The 19,543-nt window shown below is 37.6% G+C and overlaps 1 protein-coding gene across 1 annotated transcript; it reads left to right on the top strand.

The window, feature by feature from the left end:
• The first annotated feature begins 12,140 nt into the window (after positions 1–12,140).
• On the top strand, positions 12,141–14,845 carry LOC112193830 (NADPH-dependent aldo-keto reductase, chloroplastic). The gene is made up of 7 exons (XM_024334074.2): positions 12,141–12,439; positions 12,555–12,605; positions 12,730–12,806; positions 13,000–13,087; positions 13,196–13,450; positions 13,658–13,885; positions 14,210–14,845. The coding sequence occupies exons 1-7, from the start codon at positions 12,320–12,322 to the stop codon at positions 14,294–14,296; spliced, it is 906 nt and encodes a 301-aa protein (XP_024189842.1). The 5' UTR covers positions 12,141–12,319; the 3' UTR covers positions 14,297–14,845.
• Positions 14,846–19,543: the final 4,698 nt, after the last annotated feature.

Here is a 19,543-nt window from a genome sequence, read left to right as displayed (position 1 = left end):
TGCACCGACGGTGTAAGTGACCAAACCCTTATAAAATCATCTCAACCCTTGATATTTATTATCAACTTTATTTTTAATAAAAAAAAAGTGTATTTAATGCAATCTAACCATTTATTTATGTTGGTGCAAGTGCACGGCGGTGCTCTGAATAATCTCTCAATCAATACAATAAAATTATGGAATAGATAATAAAGAAGAGAGAGGAGAGTTAGCTTGGCTCACTTCTAGCTATGGGCTAGTATGAACCAAGTAATTTCTTCACCCAACTACCTAAAATGGAGGTGTGGTGCTCTTGGTGATGATTCCCTTGAAGCTTGAGCGAGAAATCCTCCAAATACTCACAAGAAAAATAAAGAAAATAAGAGAAATTGAAGGGGAGGAGTGGAAGGGCAGCAGCCCTCCCAAAGCTGCTGTGTGGCGCTGGTCGCTGAAGGGGAAGCAGAAGAAAAATATATGGGTCGTGTTGGTCTGCTTAAATGAGAGGATGAGTGGATGGAGATTAGGTTTGGACATGTGACATGCTGTGGTAGGGGAGAAAGAAAGTATGAGTGGTGGAGGTGGAGGTGGCATGTGTCATTGGAAGAGGAAGACTAAAAAGATGGTGCAGCTGATTTTAAATTTAATTAAACCCAAAGAAACATGCATGCACGCAGCTCCCCTTGTAATTAAACCAAAATGGTTTAATTATTAATTAAGCTAATACCAATCTCCAATAAGATTAATTAAATATGCTCCCAATTCGTTCCTCGGCTCTGTTTTTTTATTAGCGATCATCATCCACCTTTTCTAGTTGGGGTGCCGACTTATCATTGATTCGTCGTTTTGTCAAAAATTTCGAATTGCTTTGATTTTGTGCCACTTCTTCCGAAATCCATAAATCCGCTTATTTACTACAATAAAAAATAAAAATAGATTAATTACATAATAATTACTTTGGAGATTAGTTTAATTCTAGTGTTTAGAACATAATTACACGTATAAAAATGTGTGTAATCATTGTCTGAGATACATAACACACAACAAAAATATAATTTCTCTTGTCTGTTGATTCATTCAGACAACAGAGATAATTTTATTTTTGTTGTGTGTAAAATATATGGGTCGTGTTGGTCTGCTTAAATGAGAGGATGAGTGGATGGAGATTAGGTTTGGACATGTGACATGCTGTGGTAGGGGAGAAAGAAAGTATGAGTGATGGAGGTGGAGGTGGCACGTGTCATTGGAAGAGGAAGACTAAAAAGATGGTGCAGCTGATTTTAAATTTAATTAAACCCAAAGAAACATGCATGCACGCAGTTCCCCTTGGAATTAAACCAAAATGGTTTAATTATTAATTAAGCTAATACCAATCTCCAATAAGATTAATTAAAAATTCGTTCCTCGGCTCTGTTTTTTTATTAGCGATCATCATCCACCTTTTCTAGTTGGGGTGCCGACTCATCATTGATTCGTCGTTTTGTCAAAAATTTCGAATTGCTTTGATTTTGCGCCACTTCTTCCGAAATCCACAAATCCGCTTATTTACTACAATAAAAAAAAATAGATTAATTACATAATAATTACTTTAGAGATTAGTTTAATTCTAGTGTTTAGAACATAATTACACGTATAAAAATGTGTGTAATCATTGTCTGAGATACATAACACACAACAAAAATATAATTTCTCTTGTCTGTTGATTCATTCAGACAACAGAGATAATTTTATTTTTGTTGTGTGTAAAATATATGGGTCGTGTTGGTCTACTTAAATGAGAGGATGAGTGGATGGAGATTAGGTTTGGACATGTGACATGCTGTGGTAGGGGAGAAAGAAAGTATGAGTGATGGAGGTGGAGGTGGCACGTGTCATTGGAAGAGGAAGACTAAAAAGATGGTGCAGCTGATTTTAAATTTAATTAAACCCAAAGAAACATGCATGCACGCAGCTCCCCTTGTAATTAAACCAAAATGGTTTAATTATTAATTAAGCTAATACCAATCTCCAATAAGATTAATTAAATATGCTCCCAATTCGTTCCTCGGCTCTGATTTTTTATTAGCGATCATCGTCCACCTCATCATTGATTCGTCATTTTGTCAAAAATTTCGAATTGCTCTGATTTTGCGCCACTTCTTCCGAAATCCATAAATTCGCTTATTTACTACAATAAAAAATAAAAATAAATTAATTACATAATAATTACTTTGGAGATTAGCTTAATTCTAGTGTTTAGAACATAATTACACGTATAAAAATGTGTGTAATCATTGTCTGAGATACATAACACACAACAAAAATATAATTTCTCTTGTCTGTTGATTCATTCAGACAACATAGATAATTTTATTTTTGTTGTGTGTTATGAATCTCAGACAACAAAATTTTATTTTCTTTTGTTTTTGGTTGTTTCTTCACACAACATATTCCTTTTATCAACCATTGTGTGAGCAATATAAGGTTTGTTGTATGAGCTTAGTTCTCACAACATTGTTATGAGCTGTTGTTTTCTCATTATGTAATTCATAACTGGAATATTTTTCCAAAAATAATGCTCCATATTACCACATAAACCACAGTCTAATCCATATAATTCAAGTAGCATTTTTCAAACATCCAAACATTCAAGTTACTAAATAATGTACCAAACAAGAAAGCATTCCTAGCTGCTACCTACACATGAATCAAAAGCATTCCTAGCTATTCCTAGCTGCTAGCTAGACCCATGAATCAAACTTGGTAGCTCATATGCTAAAAGGAGGCCCACTCCAACTCATTTATGTTGCTTCTCGAGCTTTGGATCACTACCACAAAGCGGACATCCTTGGTTACAGTTCTAATGTCTTCCTTCCCAGTCCTCATTGTCATAATTGAAGACTGTTGAAACTCTGAAAAAATGTTAACAACTTACACATGTCTTTCTAGAAATGCACATACAACGTACACATGTACTGTAATTTCCAGCCATTTACATTTATAAGCCCTTTTGGAAGTTAAACTCAGAATATCAACAAATTTGCATGGGACGGTTTCAAGATGCAAATTAACTGAACATAAAATAACTACAGTACCTTTGCTTGCATATATTTATCTCTTACTGCTCGCAAATTGCTTCCTTATTTATTTAGCTGCAAGTCATGAAGGGCAATGACACAATCTTGTAAGTCAGGTGGTTTATAACCAGCAAGTCCTTGCAAGTCCCAACTCTACAACATATCTAGAGGGATCAATAATCTTCAAAATATTTCTAACAGTCTCAATCAGTATTAAGTTGCAAGATTTCAACTTTAGATAAAATTCACAAGCTCACAATTACTAAGTCCGCTACATTGTTTCTTACTCAGGCATGAACCTCAGGCTGGATTGTGAACCTTGTAAGAAAAACTACTGATGCAGCAATAACTGATGGTAGGAATCGAACACAGCAGTAGTCAAGCAAACTCAGTTCCACAAGATAACCACTCGCTATATGTCAAACACCTCCCGCACATTCTTTGCCTGTGTCAATAAAAGTATTAAATACCTTTTCATTTCTACCTTATTACTTTCAGTTAAACAAACTATTACAAGTTGTCAAACAAACATTTCCAAGATCATAAAACTGTTCACAGAGCTTCTAGCTAATTTCTAGCATCACAGGAAGCAAAGGCTTGCACCTGCCCAGAGTTTAACATTCAAGTCCCAAACCAAATCCCTAAGCAACCAAACCTTTAAGTTATGATCCTCTTCAATGATCTCTTCCAACCCAGCAAGTCCACCAAACGCAATCAATAGATGCCTAACAAATTTCATTCAGTCAAATAACAAGTATAAGTGAATAAGTAGGTACAAATCTCTATTTATATAACTATACATTAGCTTCATGTCTCAATTTTTCTTAAAGAAAAGCAACGGAACCTGATATATCGATACTAATTATAGGACCATGGTCCTCTTAAATACACTTAGAGCAATCAATTGTTAAACCAAAATATTCAACAGGAATTATGCCTACGTACTAACCCTTTTAACCTTGATGCATCTTTACATATATGTGTGTGTACATATATATATATATATATATATGTATATATATATATATATATCTATATACATATATATATGTATGTACTAGAAAACGTGTCCACGCGATGCTGCGGGTCTGTTTTTTTTTTTTCCAAGTTTCATATATAATAGATGAATACTCATAATCTAAAAAACATCGGTGCTAGTTAGAATATAATTTTTTTTTGTTAATAATAGATTAACAATAAATGAATACAGCAAGCAACAAACTTTTTTCATAATTTGTAGAAATTTATAAATACAAAATAAAATCAAAGTGAAAGGATATATGGCTGAATTATAAATAAATAAAAGAAAATCAAATTGAAAGGATATATGGTTGAATTGTAAATATATATATATATATATATATATATATATATATATATATATGGCAGAACTGTAATTTCAATAAAAAAGGGGGCAAAACCGTCACTTCAATGTTACATGAACAATGATGAACATGAATGAACAGTGCATCCATCTTTAGATATATACTAGAAAAGGCAACCGCGCGATTGGATTTGTTAGTTGTTAACAATTTTTTATGTAGTGCTTAGTCCTTAAACAATTCTTTTTGTAATTCTGATAAAAAATGTAATAGATCATAGTTACATAAGTTTGAGAAGTACAATTTTAGAAACAAAGTTTCTATAGTACAATTTTTAATAAGCTGTTTGAACAGATTACACATTTACGAGAACTACAATTACAGAAATATGATTAATGAAACTCTTCCATTTTTAAGATTAAAAAAAAATCTACTTTAGGTATCATTTGTAGAAATTTACAAATACAAAACAGAATTGTTCTCTCATAAAAAAAAATTAATAAATATTTTTTTTAAATGAAAAGATATGGCAAAATTGAAAAAAAAAAAAAGACAGATTGTAATTTTAGTTAAACGTTGGGGGCAAAACTGTCATTCCACTGTTACATGAACAGTGATGAACAGTGGATCCATCTTTAGTATTATGTATAATATATATATATATATATATATATGTATTATATAGATATATTTTCTTACTGTAATATATAAAAAATAAAAATAAAAAAGGAATGGCTGCCTCACACCAAATCTTTGAAAAAGCTACTGGCCACCTGCTTGATTGGAAAATAACAAAATCCAGCCATTTTTAAAGGAGCAATTCAAGCACGTGTAGAAAAGTAAAAAAGGAAATGGAGAAGGTGGGGTGGGGTGTGCTATCTATCTCATGATACAGGAGGGAAGGATTTTCAGAGGGAGTATTCAGAGCACCGCCGTGCACTTGCACCAACACAAATAAATGGTTAGATTGCATTAAATACACTTTTTGTTTATTAAAAATAAAGTTGATAATAAATATCAAGGATTGAGATTATTTTATAAGGGTTGGGTCACTTGCACCGTCGGTGCATAGAATAATTTCCATTTCTTCAATTGCGAAAGCCTGATGAAGAAAGAGATGAAATGTTCCTCACGGGGCTATCACCAGCTAGTCCTTAAGTTGCAAAGAGATGCATCAAAAATGAAATTGAAGGAAGAATATGGCATGGTTCATTTTCATAACTTCTCCAAATTCAGAAATTTCAATTGGCCAGCTGACACCAATTTTCTACATATGCCTTGAAAGAAATCAGAGGTCGACAGATTGAAGGAGGTTCAAAACCCGTCCCACATACATCAAGGGTCTCCATTTGTGGACACAATAGACATCTAGCAAAGAGAACAACCACCATTTGTGGCTAAAGACCAGCTACCCAGGAAAAGCAGTACCTGGCTCATCTAAAAGTACTATCTTATCAATTAATGGTTAGTACCTGAAAGTGGGTATACTGAAATCTGACCATGCTCTGAGGTCCCAATCAAATGATCATAGCCACCCTGTCATTGAGATAACAGAAGTTGGTAAGGAAGGTCATATCCGAACAATTAGAGAGACAACATGAATAGATAAGGCAAAGAGAGGCATAGAGTCAATGTATGGATACCTCGTATGGACATTCAGTCATTATCGAAGTGATATTGGAACATAGTGCACTTTGTACCCCCAATACATCCCTGCTTCTTCCCTTGGCTTGGATGATGATACAACATGCCATGATTTATCTAGATAAATGCCATAAGAAAAAAAAAAGCATTACGTATCTAAGATTATATTAAAAGATGAAAAGAAACCTTCACTAACTATTAATAAAGGAATCACTATAGTTAAAAGAATTCAGAACAAAATATTCATTACCAGCATCCAAATCATAGCCACTGTAACTCTTGTCAGTTAATCGCTAACTCCCTAGATTCAGAAAAACAAAGAAGAAAATCAATTAATCGCTAACTCCCGGGATTCAGAAAAACAAAGAAGAAAAGTATCAGGCAATAACTCGTGAAAGACTAGCAAAACTCGACAACGAGAATATCTTACTCAAGCCCACATCAACTAATTTCCCAACACCATCTGGAGATCTTTCCTTTAGTGTGACACCTATGCATTAATGGCAAATATCAAAACTTGTCCAATGTTCTAAACAACAAACACAAACAAGCCACCAAAACTAAATAGTAAAATTCATTAACAGTACAAACTCCAAACCATCTCATTTCTCAGTTGGTTCTAGTTCAATATCTTCAACATAAGCAAGTTAAACAGTTGCTTATCTTGCGATAAACTAATAAAGCCAATAACCATAGCAAAACCATATGAGAAACAAAACTAGTCACTTGATGAATAACACAAAATGGGTACTAAGCATTGGTAAACATACTACTGAACTAAATTGGTTTTGGTTTACCTATGAAATACTTGGTCATGACATCAGGGGTAACAACCTCGCGCTCATCAATATCACCAGGTCGAGAAGCCATGAATTGATTTAGATCTTTAGCGATAGAGAGAGAGTAATGATGAGAATCGATGAAGAAGAAGATGAGGTTAATGCAAAGTGGAGCTTCAATTATCAATTATCAATTGGGTAGACGGAGTTGGAGGCTGGTTTGGATAAGTGAAGAGCGAGCCCCAATTCGAACCCTAATTTCTCGCTGGAGAGTAAGAACAATCGGTGAATTAAGATTTCAAGGATAAGAGTAAATCGGAGTAGAGGAATTGGGTAATCGAATTTGCACTACACAATGATATAACTTCTATTCATCAATTTCATCAATCCCAAACCTCTACTCAAATCTATAGAAAATCAAGCACGAAATCGAATCATATATAGAGGACAGAGAGAGAGAGAGACTATAGCGATGGAGGAGCCAAGGGGGTCGGCTGTGCAGAGAGCTTAGAAGATGTTGTCTTGTCACTGAGTTAACTCGTTGATGTCGTCCCACCATCTCAGCACTAACGTCGCTGCCTCCATCGACTCCGAGGTCTGAGAGAGAGAGATAGAGGACCTAGAGGGTTCAAGAACTGAGAGAGAGAAGGTCGAGAGGGTCGAGAGCTTTTGTTTTCTTTTCTCTACAATTAGGTCAGGCTTGGTGGGAGTAATTGGGGGGAAGTAAAGGAATAAGAGTGGTTATCGGACTTCAATTAAGTTGTTTAGTGGGAGACTTCAATTTTTCTCAAGTTTATCCCACAACAGATGAAAATGACTGTTGTGTGAGAGTGTGATACAAAAGTAGGCTGGGAAGGAAAATTTGCCGTATGTGCCTACATATTTTTCATCAAATTGAAACTTTGGCGAGCTATGCAACTTGCTGAGTTACTTCCATGCTCAGGCAACAGAACTATGACAATCTGTTGTACAAATTTGTGCATCTTGCACTAGGTGTACCTAGAGGATTTCTCAAATTTCATACAAAATTTCTCATACAACAGATATAAAAAAAACTGTTGTGTGGATAGCTCAAATTGAGCTCCTTCTGGGAGGGAATTATGTGCTCATTTCCCTTCATCCAGGCCTCACATTCACACAACGGAAACTTCTTAACTCAGTTGTGCAATATCTTCTTAATTTTTTTTTTCAATTTGCTTACATTCACACAACATAAACATATTTGTACCGTTGTATGATAGAGTTTGTGTTACCGCACAACAGCAAATTTTAGTTCTGTTGTGTGTTTCAATTTTTGTAGTAGTGCTACTTGCTATGACATGACCATTTGGAACACCCTGGTCAAAGTATGATGTACCGTATCCTCAACTTATCACACGGGCATCCCCTTCTGAATAAGGGTCTTGTACTTACTAACACATTATGCCAAACTTGCTCGTTAGGAATGCTAAACACTAGACCATCATATGCAAATATTAGTATATAAGCCACCTTTTTCTGCATAGAATACAAGGAAAATTAGTGGGCCTATCCAACCACCATGCGGACCATTTAAATATTTCATGATTTTGGTTGATGTATCGACAAAGTGATCACATGTTACACTATTGTCCACAAGAAAATGTTGCTTTTGCTAAACTCTCGCCTAGATCATGAAATTGTGGCTCACCACTCGGATTATCCCATAAAGTCCATAAGACTTAATAATGCCGGAGAGTTTACATTGAAGTCTTTCGATGATTATTGCATATCCCTTGGGATTGATGTTGAACATACAGTTCCCTATGTTCACACCCAAGATGGTCTGGTAAATAGAATCTTGGTAATGCACACCAAGCTTCTAGTTTTTGCATGGGGCTATGCAGCCATGTTGGTCCTGTTGAGGCCCACTGCTACCCAATTTTACTCCGCGTTGCAGTTGGTGACTGGGTATGAACCTAACGTTTCGCACTTACGCGCATTTGGGTATGTAGTCCTCGTGCCAATTGTGCCGCCACAACGTGCAAAATTAGGTCCTCAACAAAGGATGAGTATGTATGTCGATCATGAATCCCATTCATTATGTGCTCTTTAGAGCCCTTGACAGGTGATCTCTTTTATGCTAGATTTGTAGATTGTAACCTTGATGAGACAATCTTCCTGCCGTTAGGGAGAGATAAGAACATTACCGTTTCTGATGAACGACGTGAATTGACGTGGAATGTCCCTACTATGTCTCATCTCGATCCCCGAACCGCACAATGCGATAATGAAGTGTGGAGAATTCTAGATCTACATAGTGTAGCCTAAAATATGCCAGATGCTTTCTTTGATCTAGCTAAAGTAATGATATCACATATACCTGCTGCAAATGTGCCTGTAAGGATAGACGTCCCCGTAAGACATGTAGTCCCAGATGGACCAGGTACGACCATGGTGGCTAACCAATCATATGTCCCTACCCAGAAGCGAGGTAGACTATTAGGTTCGAAACATTATTATCTCCAGAAGAGGGTAAACTTGGCACAAATGAATCTTCTTGACATCGCAATCTCAAACTCATTCATCTCACGAGATAAATTCGGATTATGGGTCTGTCCTAGAAGAGACGTTGTTGGGGGACACTCCAACATTTGAACCCACTCCCGAGAATAGAGAAATCTCTGTAAATTTTATGAGATTTGGAATCGTAATGAGATTATCATCGATGATGTGTTGTATTTGTGGTGGCCACCGAAACTAAAACAAGTAATGAAATCGAACCTTGCTCCGTTGATGAATGTCAACAAATAAACGACTGGCCAAAAAGGAAATAAGCAATCTAGGTCAAATTAGATTCCTTGACAAAGAGAAAGGTGTTTTGGACCTGTTGTTCCTACACCTCCCCATATTAAACTTGTAGAATTTAAATGAGTATTTATAAGGACGCGTAATAAGAAAAACGAGATTGTTATACACAAGGCTCGTCTAGTGGCGCAAGAATTTTCTCAACGCCCTGTGATTGATTAGGAGGAGACTTATTCTCCCATAATGGACGTCATAACGTTCCGCTACTTGGTAGTTTCCAAAAAACTGAATATGCAGCTTATGAATGTGGTCATAACTTATCTCTATGGGGATCATAATACAAAGATATACATGAAAGTACCTGAAGGACTCAAGGTACCCGATGCAAATAGTTCTAGACCACGGAACATGTTCTCCATTAGTTTTGAGATGTTCACTTTATGGTTTAAAACAATCTAGATTGAAGTGGTATAACCGTCTAAGTGAATATTTGATTGGGATGATATATGTGAATAATAAACTATGCCCTTGCGTGTATATTAAGGAAACAAGTTTTGATTTTGCAATTATGGCAGTCTTTGTCAATGACATGAATTTTATAGATACTCCTGAAGAGATCAATGAAACCGCAAAGCACCTGAAGTCATAATTTGGGATGAAAGACCTTGGGAGAATAAATTATTGTCTCGACCTGGAGCTCGAGCAAAGTGCTGATGAAATTTTAGTCCATCAACCAAATTACATCCAGAAGATGTTAATATGCCTTAATGGGGATAAAAGCAAGCACACCCATGGTCTTACGAAATCTAGAGAAAACCGTATCGTCCTGCATATGATAACGAAGAGATATTGGTGCCAGAAGTTCCTTATCTAAGTGCAATAGGCGCATTATCGTACTTGGCTCAATGCCCTAGACAAGACATCTCATTCGATGTGAACTTGTTAGTTAGATATAGCTCTGCATCAACACGCCGCCACTAGAATGGCATAAAAGACATTTTTCGCTACCTTAGAGGTACGGCAGACATGAGCTTATTTTATCCGTACGCATGAAGGAATGGATCAAACCCCCTTGATCCTCGGAATGATGCTCGCCTTGTTGGATATGCTGATATAGACTATCTATTAGACCCGCACAAGGCGTGTTCCCAAATTGGTTATGTCTTTACCATTGGGAATATTGCAATTTCTTGGAGGTCTAGGAAACAGACTCTTGTTGCTACCTCTTTGAATCATGCTGAGATTCTAGCCCTTCACGAAGCAGTATATAAATGTATATGGTTGAGAGCCATCACAAAAGCATGTTCAAAGCACAAATGGGCTGCATTCCACCACTGATGAACCAACGACTATCCACAAGGATAATGCTGCTTGCATCGAGCAAATGAAGACAAGTTTCATCAAAGGAGACAACACCAAACATATTGCACCAAAATTCTTCTTCAATCAACAACAAAAGGAGCATCAAAAGATTGAGGTCAAGCAGATTTGACCTGAAGACAATCATGCAGACCTCTTCACTAAGTCACTACCAAAGTCTACATTCCAGAAGCATTTATAAGGTATTGGTCTTCGTAAATTATTTGAGTTACCTAACATGTAATTTCCAGGGGGAGTATCCCGAAGCGTACCCACTTGACCATTATGTACTCTTTTTGTCCTTCATCCAGGGTTATTTTGTCCTACTGAGTTTTGTTACTTGACAAGGTTTTAAAGAGGCACATCTTTAGCATGGTCGCCCCACTTGTACTACATCCTGAAGATGCTTTAATTCGACATATATGCATTTTCCCATCTTTTCCCTTCGGCCAGGGTTTTTCCCATTGGTTTTACCGGACAAGATTTTGGTGTAGCAACTCTAATACATCTCTCTCGTAGACATAACTACCTACTTATGATGCTGATAAGAAAACTCCACTTATCTCCAAAGCTGTGATATTACTACTCCACACTCACGCGCGTTGTGCTATTTTTCTCATCCGACCAAGGTTGTTTTTTTCCATAGGATTTTTATTAATTGGCAAAGTTTTTGACAAGTTAACTTAGAAGCGCACAGCCTAGATAACACTATTGACATGAAATATCTAAAGGGGAGTATTGTAAGTTATTATAGCTATATCATATAAATAGACGTAGAGTGATATGTGTTTCTCCAAAGAGATCTGCTCTATATCAGCATATCTCCACAATTGACAAGGCTGTTGTCCATACATTGCTAAAGCTGTTGGCATATCTGCACCATTGACAAAGCTGACACCAAATGGAACCCATGTAAACAAACCATGACTTTTGTGACAAAGTTGTTGTCCATACATTGACAAGGCCACTACACCAGATTGACAAGGCCACTACACCAAATTGACAAGGCTAGCTGACACCCAAGTGGAACCCATGAAAAAAACCATGACTTTTGTGACAAAGCTGCTGTCCATATATTCCTAAAATATTCCTAAAGCTGTCCACACTTGACAAAGACATCCGTACCATTGATAAAGAAATCCGTACTATATTAATATTTTGACTTAGTTGTCCATACCCTGATGTATCAGAAAACCTACGTAGGATAGTTGTAGCAGCAGCACTATAAGAGCAGAGTTGTAAACATGCAAGAGTGAGCTTGAAATACTACACCCCATTCTCTAATCTCTACATCTAAACTCTCTCTCTCTCTCAAGTTCTTCTACGTTCGTTTTACAACATCTACAAGAGTTTTAGCCCAACCCATTTTTGACCCGTGGTTGGTATTAGTTGGAAATTACTGAGAGAGTGAGAGACAATGTCGAACCCAAGTCACTTTTTTGTGCTGAACACAGGCGCCAAGATACCTTCGGTCGGCTTAGGAACATTCCGGACGGAACCTGATCTCACTGTCGACCTCTTCACCACTGCCATTAAGGTGCTCTCATCCTTCAATACCAATCACTAAATTGAGTTTTTGTTGTTGTTGTTGTCATTTTTCACTATATTGAGTTGAGTTGAGTTGCTCATATAGCATCTGAATTGTGGTGCAGGTTGGGTATCGTCATATTGATTGTGCTCAAGTGTATGGCAACGAGAAGGAGGTGGCACCACACTATCAATAATTCTTTTTTCTTTCTGATGAATACTCATTTCTTGAAAATCTCATATGCCAACTTCTGCTATTGTTTATTTATTTAGTTTCATAGTTGTTTGTGGTGTATGTAGATTGGTGATGCTCTGAAGAAGCTGTGTGATGAGGGGATGGTGAAGCGCGAGGATTTATGGATCACTTCCAAACTCTGGTTTGTTTCCACTTGCATTAGTTGAACTTGAAACTCTGCTTAGCTTGTTTAGTCTCCAATTATCTTAAGTTTTCTCCTTTTTTTTTTTGTTTGTTTTTGTTTTTTAAGGAAATGAAGTTTTCAACATTAGTTGGCTGTTGACGGTTTTACTATCCGATTTCCTAGTTAGGATGATGATCATCATTATGTGCAGGTGTGCTGATCACGAACCAGAAGATGTGCCAAAAGCATTTAATAAGACTTTGCAAGACTTGCAACTTGACTATCTGGATCTTTACCTTGTATGTGACGGTCTCACACTCTTACTAGCTCGTGTATTTAGTTTTCGTATGTCCATACATATAGTTTGGTTGTCTATCTGCTGCCGAATGTGATTAGATTTTTGGTAGATCCATTGGCCAGTCAGCATGAAAAATGGAAAGCTTACTCAACCTAATATACCTGCCACTTGGAAAGCAATGGAGGCACTCTATGATTCAGGCAAGGCAAGGGCTATTGGAGTCAGCAATTTCTCTTCAAAGAAGCTCGGGGATCTCTTAGAGGTGGCACGGATACCTCCTGCTGTTAATCAAGTGGAGTTGCACCCTCAGTGGCAGCAACCTAAGCTACATGCTTTCTGTCAATCTAAGGGAGTTCACTTAACTGTGAGTATGCTGATGTAAAGTCATTATTTGAACTTATGGGTAGTAATATCGATGTTGAGCAAAAATCTAGTTTTTTTAAACATGCTATGATGACATTGAATGATTTCAGAACAGAATGGACTAGTTACTAGTTTCCATTTTTGGGGTCCAAATATCAGCAATGCTGATTACTGATGTATTGTTGTTGTGATGTGTATGTTATTCCAGGCATATTCGCCATTGGTAAAGAACAAGATCCTTGAGCATTCTATTGTGAAAATGGTGGCAGAAGAATTGGGAAAGACTCCTGCTCAAGTTGTTCTTCGGTGGGGCTTGCAAATGGGTCACAGTCTAGTGCCTAAAAGCTCAAATAAGACCAGGATTCAGGAAAATTTTGATCTTTTTGATTGGTCTATACCTGAACACTTGCTTGCCAAGTTTTCTGAAATTAAGCAGGCAAGTGCCTTGTCCTCTTCCCTTTCTTTGCCTTCGTATTTTCTCAGATATTGAATTTGTTTAGTTTTTGTATGTGCTTGACATTTGGTATATGAGTGAAATGTGGAAGCTTGGATTGATGGCACCTTCTATAAGTATAGTCTCTATTGGTGCATCGTTCGAGTGGATATATCAGTAGGCACTGGTAATTAAAATTAGACTTTATGGTGAATGTGATCTGAAATGTGATTTGACTGTAAATATTAGCTAAAACAAAATTAGTTTTCCATTATCTAGTTTCTTTTGGGATGATTGAATAAACTTTCTTTTTGGATGATCATGCAGGAGAAGCTTATTCAAGCTACTCATTTTGTGCATGAGACTCTTGGTCCATATAAGACCCTTGAAGAACTCTGGGATGAACAGTTGTGAGCAGCTTGTTCGAGTACGTTATACACGTGCTACTGGTGTTAATGGTTTAGACCTGATTTGTAAACCCCTTATCTGTAACGATTGTAAAAATAGTATTCTGATGGTGGAAGTATTGTGTGTTAGCGTGAGTCATGGTGTAACATTAGGGATGTAATATATTGCGTAGTTGGTATTTACCTATTCTGTGTATGGTAGAGAATAAAGACGTAAATAAATTATATTCATGTAATCCTGTTTATATACTTCCACTGTGAGACGAATAAAATTCATTATCAATCTTGTTCTATTTGACTTGGTATCAGAGCAAAGATTCGAAAATGACTTTGTCTCTTTGTTCTTTTTTCATTTTTCTCTTAATTAGAGGAAAATAGTTCTAAAACTCCATTTGATTGGTTCTGATACGTGGATTATTGATTTTGGTGCCTCCGATCATATGACTTATGACAAATCATATTTTACTGAATTGTCTTCCCCACCTTTTTTGTGTTAGGGTCAGGGTTAGTGCGTATTACTCCTACTTTAGAACTTCACAATGTGTTATATGTGCCTAATTTATCTCATCATTTGATATATGTTCCACAGTTGAACACTGAGTCTAATGCTCTGTAACCTTTTATCCTATGTATGTGATTTTTTAGGATCTTCTCACCAGGGAGATAATCTGTCGGGGGTATCTCTGGGGCAGATTGTTCCATCTGGATCAGACATACGCAGGGGAGAAACTAGGAGCACAGTCTCGCAGCGCTTTGACTTTGAATTCTGATAAGTTAAGTGAAATTTGGTTGTGGCATTGCCGTTTAGGGCATCCATCTTTTAGTCTTATGAGAAAAACCATGCCTACTCTGTTTATTGGTGTGGTTGAGTCTGCTTTACATTGTGAAACATGTGTTTTGGCCAAGAGTCGTGTTATTAATTCTCCTAGTGTTTCTAATAAAAGTGTTATTCTTTTTTAGTTATTTCATTCTGATGTTTGAGGACCTTCTAGAGAGCCCACTGTATCGGGTATGAGATATTGTGTTGTTTATTGATGATTGTACGAGATTGTGTTGGGTTGCTCTTCTTAAAACCAAAGATGAAGTCTTTCCAGCTTTCCAAACTTTTTGTACTCTTGTTCAAACACAATACCATAGCACCATTAAAGTCCTTCGATCTGATAATGGGGAGAATATGTTAATCATGTTTTCCTAGAGTTTTTTAAAAACCATGGGATTGTTCACCAAACCACATGTCCATAAACACTAGAGCAAAATGGAGTGTCTGAAAGGAAAAACCGTCATTTACTTGATATGGCTCGTGCACTTCTCTTTAGTGCTCATATGCCTAAGTATCTTTGGGGTGATGCTGTACAATCTTCCTCCCATCTTATCAATCGTCTTCCATCTAGTGTCTTACAAGTCAAAATTCCATTTAAGGTTCTTGCATCTCATGTCTCCTTACCTTCATTTCATAATCTTCCAGCTCGTGTCTTTGGTTGTGTTGTTTTTGTCCATATTCGTAAAAACCAGAGGTCTCAGTTGGATGCCCGGACCCTTAAGTGTGTGTTTGTGGGCTACATAGGTTTTTAGAAAGGATATAAGTGCTATCATCAACCTTCCAGAAAGTACTATGTCACTATGGATGTTACTTTGTTTGACGACATGAGCAATTTTTCCTCTTCAGATACAGCACTTCAGGGAGAGAATTCATATTTTGAAGAGCTGTATCATGGAGAGGGAGAGGAATCAAAAGAAGGGGAAGAAGAAGTCACACAAGTAGAAGGTATTTTGACCGATCCGATTGAGACCATCAACCAGTCACCTCCAGACATAGAAGCTCCAGACATCCAAGCACTAGTTTCAATCACTTCAAGTGAAGCTAAAGACACAATTGCCTTTCTTGCCATCTCTTCTACGTACCCCTGACCCACAGCTCCATGGTACTGAAGATCAGTCATTTGAGGTATGTCCACCCACTAGTAGTAGTAGTAGTGAGTCTAATGTTGGGCAACATGTGTTACCAAATAGGACAACTCGAGGTCAATCAACCAAAAGAGATGAATCTACTCTTACTGCCAATTCAAAATACCCAGTAGCCAATTATATGTCCACTAGGAGGTTGTCTAAATCATATGAATCATTTGTGAATCAAATATCTACTGTATCAGTACCTAACAAAGTGCAGGATGCGTTGGGGGATCCAAAGTGGAGGAAGGCAATGGAGGAAGAGATGGAGGCGTTTCAGAAGAACAATACTTGGCAACTTGTGCCTCCACCACAAGGCAAGAAGGTTGTAGGTTGTTGTTGGGTGTTTACAGTGAAGCATAATGCAGATGGATTTGTGAATCCGTACAAAGCACGCCTTGTAGTAAAGGGGTTTACTCAGACGTATGGTATAGACTATGATGAAACGTTTGCTCCTGTTGCCAAGACGAACACTATTTGGGCTTTGCTCTCGTTTGTTGCTAGTTTAAATTGGCCACTCCGACAGTTTGATGTCAAGAATGCGTTCCTTCATGAGAGTTAGTCGAAGAGGTGTACATGTAACGTCCCGAACCTAAAGTTACCACTTTACGAGTCTTTCGATGGGTAAACGACAATTACATTTAATTTTTGGCTCCGTTTTGACATTTTAGGGGGCCCTAAAAGTTGACTTTTTGTTCGGATCAAAATTTGAGAAAATTTTCTGCATGAAAGTTGTAGAGGACGTTAAACCGAGCGTGTGCATATGTGGTACGTAAAAATCGGAGTTCGTATGCAAAAGTTATAAGCGAAATACTAAAGTTACTGTTCATGTGGTAAGTTTCTATAAATAGCCAAGTTACTGTGGTAAGTTTCCATTTTTGGAAACCTACCGGTCTTTTCTCTCTCCTCTCCCCCGACCTTTTCTTCCTCTTCGGCCCGATTCTTCCTCCTCTGATTTCTTCCTCCTCCGGCCACCCCACGATGGAATCCGGGCATCAGCTGGCTCGCCTCTTCACCCTTGTCACGTCTGTGGTGGTGTTTTGCAGCGATTTGGCCGGAAGAGCTCGATTTGGAGCTGTGAAGATTACTGTAGCAAATCGGGATTTCAGTCGATTTCCAGCGATCCCGGCGCTCTCCGGCCACCAAATTGGCGTCGAAGGTTCGGTTTTTGACATAGATCATTTTCCCTAAGGTCTTTCATTTCAATTTGCAGTGTAGAGGTTGAATTAACAATTTCAATTTCTAGGGTTCTTGGAGTTTTCTGGAAAAATTTCACCGGCCTAATTGGAGCTTTTCCAGGTAAAATTGGAACTTTTTGTAGTTGAGAAAGAGGTTGGGTTTGTTGAGTAGATGGTGCTGCCAAATTTTGGTGGCCATCAGAGGTGGTTGCCGCCGGCGCGTGGGGCCCACACGCTGCCACTGTTGGTGGCGCGTGGAGGAGTGTAGGACAGTGTTTTAATTTCAGTTTTTAGCCCATTAAATTGTAGAAATGTTGTAGATGTGAAGTTTGGTGAATTTTGGAGGAATTTAGAATTGGTTGTGATTTTTGGAAGTTTGGAGTTTTGTGATTGAATTGTGGGAAATCCGGCCGTCAGATTTCCCTCGTTTTCATTGTGGATTATGTAAATCGTGGAATTGGTGTTAATGGTGAAGTTTGGATTAATTGGAGAAGAAATGAAAATGTTGATTTATGAGAATAGGACATTGGAATTGTATAACTCCGGATTGTTATTCACGAATTATAATTGTGTATAGGGCGATATTCCGAGCTATTGCTCGATGAAGGAACTCGTATGCGTGATCGCCTAAATAGTACTGTGAGTGGACATTTATTTTAAATTAATTGTGCATGCAGTATATTAGCATTTTCTGATTGAGATTTAATTTATAATTTGAATTATTGAGTTTTATGGTTTTATGAGATTTAGTTTATCGAGATTTATTTATGAATTACGAGATTAGTATTGAAATTCCTTCCCGAGGGCTTTTAGTAGATTTTTGAGATAGTCATTCCTGAGTTATTGAGTTGAGGAATGATTTTCGGGAAGTGAATGATTCAGAAAATATTATAAGAATTTTGGATTTCGAATATCGGTTTTTATGAGGATTCACGAGTACGAATGTTTCATCAAATATTTGAGCATGATTGATTTATCCAGATTTATTGAGCTTTGAGCTCCGTACTTATCAGCTTTGAAGTTAGATTGAGTTTTCTTTCCGAAAGCATTTATTGATTTACAGAGTATTTGATTTTATGCTTTCGAGGATTTATTGAGATTTCGAGGTTATTTTCAGTTTCTTGAGGAGGCTATTCAGTTTATTAAGGAGGCCAGTTTTGGCTCATGCGTATCTTACCTAGTTGGCAGTCCCTTCTAGGTAATAGTCTGGTTGGCAGTCTCTTCCAGACTACAGCCCGGTTGGCAGTCCCATCCGATGAGTCACCTGGTTGGCAGTCCCTTCCAGATGACATGAGGTAGTTAGTCGGCAGTCCCGTCTACTACCTGTGGTTAGTCGGCAGTCCCGTCTACTACTTGTGGCTAGTTGGCAGTCCCTTCTATCCACCGCCTCCTATTCCGGTTGGCAGTCCCTTTTGATGCGTCATCTGGGTGGCAGTCCCTCCTAGATGGCATGAGATGACTAGACAGCAGTCCTTTCTAGTCATCAAACGAGCCTCATGAAAAGGATGTTTTTATAAGGATTGAGGATGAGATTTTAAGAGATTTCAAGATGTTCTTGTTACGTGATTGAGATTTCAGTAAAGAGGATGATTAAGAGTGTTTTCAAGATTGTTACTGCATGCGAGATTTTAGAGAATAACTTGGGAAAGCATTAAGTTTTACTTATACATTTGAAAGTACTTATTTTTCGTCCACTCACTCTAACGGATTTTAAATGTTTTTCCCTGGGCCCTTCGGTTTTAAATGCCCAGTTTGAAGGCCAGTTTAGCTTGAGGTCGAGCGTACTTGGGGTTGAGGCATAGCTGTCATAGCTTCCGCATTATAAAAGTATTGGTCACTTATCTTGTATTCTACCTTCTTGTACGCCTAAGAAATAGATTGCTCTGATAACTCTTGAGATTAATATTCTTAAGTATCATAATTGTTTGTGAAATGGGAGATGTTGTGATATAGGGAGCAGGGTGGCTCCAGGAGAATAAGGATGGATGATTTAGAAGTGTAAATGTTTTTCTACAGGTTTTGGGTTGTCCACTTTTAGAGGGAGTTCTGCCAAATTTTTGGTAGAATTTCTTCTAAGGTGGGCCCCGCAGGGCCCCTTCGAATTTCAGGGTGAAATCCGGGGCGGGTCC

The sequence above is a fragment of the Rosa chinensis genome, chromosome 3 (genome assembly GCF_002994745.2).
Source record: "Rosa chinensis cultivar Old Blush chromosome 3, RchiOBHm-V2, whole genome shotgun sequence".
Classification (NCBI taxonomy): Eukaryota; Viridiplantae; Streptophyta; class Magnoliopsida; order Rosales; family Rosaceae; genus Rosa; species Rosa chinensis.
The sequence above is the reverse complement of the archived record's forward strand: the minus strand, read 5'-3'. Positions and strand labels throughout refer to the sequence as shown.